General features: G+C 35.7%; 1 protein-coding gene across 1 annotated transcript; it reads right to left on the bottom strand.

The window, feature by feature from the left end:
* Positions 1-1,094: 1,094 nt before the first annotated feature.
* Positions 1,095-3,614, bottom strand: LOC106760007 (scarecrow-like protein 32). Its single transcript, XM_014643447.2, has one exon. The coding sequence runs from the start codon at positions 2,816-2,818 to the stop codon at positions 1,451-1,453; it is 1,368 nt and encodes a 455-aa protein (XP_014498933.1). The 5' UTR covers positions 2,819-3,614; the 3' UTR covers positions 1,095-1,450.
* Between the last annotated feature and the right edge of the window lie 2,320 nt (positions 3,615-5,934).

The raw sequence follows: 5,934 nt of genomic DNA, 5'->3' as shown, positions 1-5,934 counted from the left end.
TATTTCATTCAAAGTTGACATGGCGTGCAAATTCTTCGTTAAATGATGAGTTTTTATTGCCAATAAGAGTTTCATATGGGATTTATTATCACGGTTATAAGGATACAGTTCACAAAATTTTTAAAAGCATTCATATCAGAAAGCAATTTATTCAAGATGGTTTTGGTTGAAATGAGCTTGTTTTTATATATATAGTGGATATTGCTTAATTTCTATATTGTGATTCAAAAAATGGTGACATTCATACCAATCTGGTAGATATAAATATCACATATGTAAAATCTGCCTGTAAAACATGTAACTGCAATTAACTTATTGTTTTTCTGGAATCAATTGAAATAAGATTTGAAAAAAGCTTACAAAATGTAACTTCTACAATTTTTATTTTTTTTACAATCTATTATAAATTTATAAAAAATTTCAATGAATTAATATTTACCTAAAAGTTATTTTCAAAGATATATCAAGTGAATTTATCATATCAAGTAGTCTTTAACCCTAAGGACATCCTTGAATATTTAAAAACAACGACATCACGGAGGAGACTGTATAGTGGGACCACCTTCAGTTATCCTTAGTCGCTGGTTCGAATCCGGCAGCTCTGATTCGTTTTGTCTCATGGACCATGTCCTTTTTCACCTCCCAATTAACATCAAATTTCATTTCCATGAAAATAGAAAACAAAAATTACAGGAGGTCCCTCTGGACCCTAAATGCAGTTGCTGGATATCATTTGTGTAGACACTGCTATTCGTGACTTATCATTATCACCTTCTGCTCAAAAGATAACTTTTTGGCCTTAGCCTGTACATCTTCTCATTGAACATGACTACTCATAAAATTAAAGTTTGGGTGGTCCTTTTACATGCATTTGGATACATACTAAGTAATATTAGAACTACCTTAAAAAGTTAAATTGCACGGTAGTATTTGAAAACTGCCCTTTGGGGAAACAGTGTTTGAGTCAGCCATTCAACTTATGCTGCATTAATGTTATAGTTAGCCTTACCTTTATATATGCATATTTTTTGACACAAATCTTGCTACTAATAAGAAGATTACTAGTGTTAAAATTGGGTAATAATAAAGTGGGATTTTCTTACAACAAGTTCTTTTTTCTTATACCCAGAGCTCTGAGCAGAAACAAGTTAAAGCTGCATAAAAGAGAAGCAATAAGAAAGAGACAAATTTGTCTCATACAAGAAGGACAGCGTACACATTTTTTTCCCTTTTGCCTTTCATGTGATCCAACGTATTGTGCTCCATAACAAAGTTGCCACAAATAATGCTCAAAAAGCAGCCGTTTTTTCTAGTTGTCTTTTGGAGATGAATTTCAACCCTATGAGAAAGAGATGAAATTCCTCTCTGTCTCATATTTTGGACCACTGAATTAAGCAATTGGAATCAATTCCCCCATGGTAGGTCCAAACTTGCCTCTCATGAAGTGTGTTTAAGGCAGACTTGCATCCCTTATTTCACAGGGGACCCAAGCTGTCGCAAAGACACAGCTGTTTCCTTTCCATGTGAGAACTAGCATACCTTCTTCTCTTTTCATCCCCCACCCACTGGCATGCTCATCTAACAAACCTTTAACTTCCCTAATAGTTTCATCACAAAATGGAACACTGAGGTAACCAACATTTTTCATTCTTTGGGACATTTGCACCCCACACTCCAACCTCTCGATTCTTTGGTGCCCTTCAAAGCTTATGATGTTTTCAATCTTCTGGCCTATGTCGGATTCAAACTCTGCCCTCTGACCACTATCTTTAGGCAAAAAGGTCTCCAATGCGTCAAAGGGTATCCAAAGATGGTTGAAACATGTGGTGATTCTTGACGTGAGACTAGATGCACTAAGGTCACAATCTTCGTCAACCAAGAGCACAATCCGGGGGTTAAGACCTTTTATTAGATTTAAAAAAGCATCCCTAAGGGAAAGACTTTGGCGGCTTCCCTTTCTATCATCAGACAAATAGCGCAGCCAATTTTGGCAATTTATGACCAAAGCTTCATCGTCCCTAAGGTTTAGCGTAGTAGGATTCAAGAGACTTAACATTGCTTCAAAATGAAAGTTAGATGATTCATCGCTCAATTCCACAGGTGTTAACGGTCCTGTGTTTCCTATAACGTTGAATTCAAAAGGGACATCTCTGAACTTGGCGAAATTCCCTAAACGTAAACCAACCTCATGTATAGATACATTGACCAGAGGGGGTACGTGTGGTCTACAAAACGGAACTGTGATTCTGAGTGAAGGAGGTCCTTCAGGGTTTTTGGCCAATGCATCTATAAAAGTAGGCCATTGCATACAATGGGTTATACTAAAATCTAGAATATGTACTCTTTGGTACCCCGTTATTGCTTTGAAAATTTCATTATTGGATGCACAATACCCAAATCTATGCCAAGGAATGAGATCCACATACCCGGCCAGCTCGGTGACGCTCATAAGCCTCCTTTGAATGGTGTTGCTTCCTTTGAAACTCATGGCAGTAGGGCAAATTCTTGAAGCCCTAGAGATTAATGCTCTGAGAAACCACGAGGTGAGTCTTTGGTTGGTGTCCCCCACAGGAGAAGCAACGTTGTTGAGCACCCACATGACTTGTTGAGCCAAGGTGATGTCGTTGCTCTCCAAAGCGCTGGCACAGTGGAGCAAGAGCTTCTCAATACAAGCTCCATCCAGGCTTCCCAGACACCCTTTGAGTGCTCCCGAGAGAGGGTTCTGAGGTGTGTTAAAGAGTGTATTAGGGTTTTGAAAGGAAATGGACGTGCCCTTAAGCTCAGCTTTCATGTGGCTATGTGAGGACGTGACGTGCATGGAGTTTAAAGTAGAGTGAAATGAGAAACGGTGGAGAAGAAGTGGTTGAAGAATAAGGTAGGTTTCTATATGCTGTTGTGCTAGATTAAGATGGTATTAACTAATGAGTTCTGGAATGGAAAGGTAGAGAGGAAAAACGGAGGGAACCTAGATTTTATGATATATTTACTTTGTGTGAATCCTTGAAACATATTTATAGCAAAACAAGGGGTCTATCATAATGAAGGGTTACATCAAGATACATACACAACTTTGGTTAGGTCCACCAGAAAGAGCAGCTAACTAGTATTTGAATTCGATTGTGAAAACTATTCACATTTAAACAGAATTATCTAAAAAGAAAAATACATGTTTAAAATGCAGATATTATATAGAAAGTTTGTAGTTTGTAGTTTGGGTTTTAGCATACGCAGGACTGAAGTACAGCACTCTGCGAAGAGTTTAATCAGTATATGATTATAAAATGATTTAGCTGGTATAAACTAGTGGCATGATTGGTGAATTATGAGGTGCATCAATGGCAAAAGTGAGTTGAGGATGGTCAAACTTTGGCTCTAGTTATATAAAGTTGAGAGAAGAATTTTCAGCTACGTCTCTTCTTCAGAATATATATTGTTGTATCTTTCATTTCCCTTTTGGATGAATATTGGAAAAGTAATGGCGCATGCATTGGTAAGTTTTGAGTGATGAAAAGATCGTGTATGGCTAATTTGGCTGCTTCTTCATTTATTTTGGATTAGCTTGATTTGTTTTGTAGTAATGATTATGGTTATTATACGCAAAATAAAACAGAAGATGATGAATAGGTTAAAAGGGGTGTACTAGCCGGCCCACTCTTGTCTAATTCGTTTTCATGGAATGGCTATTTTAAAGAAGATTATATACATGTTTACTGCAACAAATCTGAATTTGTTGTTGCATTCATTCCCTGACTCTTACATAATGCATATAATTAATATACGTAGAATATTAAATATAACTGAGTTGCGCCAAAACTAAAGACAAACAAGAACACTTCCTATAAGACATATTATTTGGCTCACTTTTATATACCATTTTATTCCCATCGATTATATATATATGTTTTCCTTCTTCTTTGAAGATATCCACTTGCAATAACTAAAACAATAACAGTTAACTAAATTACCCACGTATTTATTCCGGATTTTGTTCTTTTCTATATAATTCAATCAAGTTTAAGTATGTTATAACATGCCCTTCTTTGAAAATATTGTTTATACCAATTATTTTAAAAAGTTAAGATGATATATTTCACTCTACTAAAATATATAATTGTTTTAATACAAGAACATTCAATGTTTTTTACATATTTTTAAAGAGTTAACTATATTTTTGTCTATGAATGTGATCTTTTTCACCTGACGACAGTTAATTAAGTTTTGACATGACATTGTTAGTAGAAGAACTTGTGAATTGAATCCAATATAATTTTTTGTTTGTCATATCAAAAATTATTTATAATTGTTGGAGGAAAAATACAACATTCATGCATTTTTTAAATATGAGAATCTATAATGATTAAAGTTTGATACAAGAAATAAAATCAAAATTGTATTAGTGCAGAAAGGGCTTTAGATATATATTATTTTGGGCTTTTAACGTCACATCCAGATCCATGTTTACATGAGTGACGTTAATCGGACGTCGGACTCTGCAGATTCGACGTCGTTATAGACGTCGATTAAGTTCCATGTCTGACGTTTATACAGACGTCGGTCCATGCAATTAACAGACGTCTAAGGACACTATAAAGACGCCAGATATGACACTAATCGATGTCTAAGTGCACAATAGACGTCGGATATGGCATTAACCGATGTCTACTGAGTATTCGTTGTATTTTAATGCAGTTTTGCTCGTGTCTTTGGGTAGCACCTCCTCCTTTTACTAGCTTCTTCATAAGAAAAAATTGCGTCTTTTGCATCTCTTATGACATTTCAACCCAAAACAGAACTTGGGTCGTTGCCTAGTTTCATTCCAACCGCCAAAGAAAAAGAATACAGCGACATGGAAACTAGGCAAGGACCCAGGTTCGGATTTAGGTTGAAATGTTATAAGAGATCCAAAAGACGCTAGTTGTGTTCTCATGCGTGATCTCTTTTGTGATGTCCTTCTTCAACTTTTGTTTATACTCTTTACTTAATCTGTATGAAGATGAACGCAAGGAAGACTCAAAGAATTGTCGTATGCCTATGCCGATCCCAACAGCACGCACCTGTCCTGGGTGCTCGGGTCATCCAATAGATGTGGCAAAAATATCTTGACAACCTTCTTATGTGAGTTGACCTTGGGAACTCTGCTCAACCAAGGAGTCTTGTAACATAACAAAACTTCAAAATTATTTGAAAGATTTATGTAATATATATAATAAGAATGTTGTAAAAATATGAGAAATGACATCTTACAATTTTTTCAGATATCTCTCTAGCAGTGTCAGAAGTGTAGGAGCCCGATGATCTTATATGGGCTAACTTCCACTTCTTGTGCAGAGATGGTGGTGAAGGAGGATGAGGAGGGTCACCACTCTCAGAAATTGGAAGTCTACTATTTGACTTCTACTTCATTATTTTTTCCTCAAGCGTCTTGTATCCACAATGAAACAGTAGGTATGGAATTTTATTCTGAGCAGTTATACCTTGTGCTTTTGACCTTGTTTGTTGTGGAAAAATGAAAAAATTGTTATGATATAAAATTATGAATGATGAATTGAATGATTTTACCTACACTTACCTCCCACGTCTCGAATGAACGAAGCTATACAAACTGACGCCATGTTTTTTCGTCAATTGCAAAATATTTAGAACATGGAGTTTCATTACTTTTTGGTCCAAATATATATCTGGACTTCAATTTTGTCTTAAACCCCCGAAATCTTTTTGCAATTGCAGATAAACACCTACTCCTTAGGCTTGCGACATTTGGGATATCAAGTGTCATCTACAATAAAGAAAGTAATAACCTTATATCAATACAAATTTATCAATATGATTAAACTAGAATTTGGAGCAATATTGATTAACTTACCAATAGATCTTTCCATATAAGATTCTGATCAGCCTTAGGTACATGGTCAAAGGGTGGAGTAAGTATAGAGA

The sequence above is a fragment of the Vigna radiata genome, chromosome 5 (assembly GCF_000741045.1).
Source record: "Vigna radiata var. radiata cultivar VC1973A chromosome 5, Vradiata_ver6, whole genome shotgun sequence".
Taxonomy (NCBI): Eukaryota; Viridiplantae; Streptophyta; class Magnoliopsida; order Fabales; family Fabaceae; genus Vigna; species Vigna radiata.
This window is presented reverse-complemented; position numbering and strand designations above follow the sequence as displayed.

What these genes read in the sequence shown, in the direction of transcription:
- LOC106760007 (XM_014643447.2), bottom strand. Translation starts at nt 2,818, where the DNA reads ATGCACGTCACGTCCTCACATAGCCACATGAAAGCTGAGCTTAAGGGC.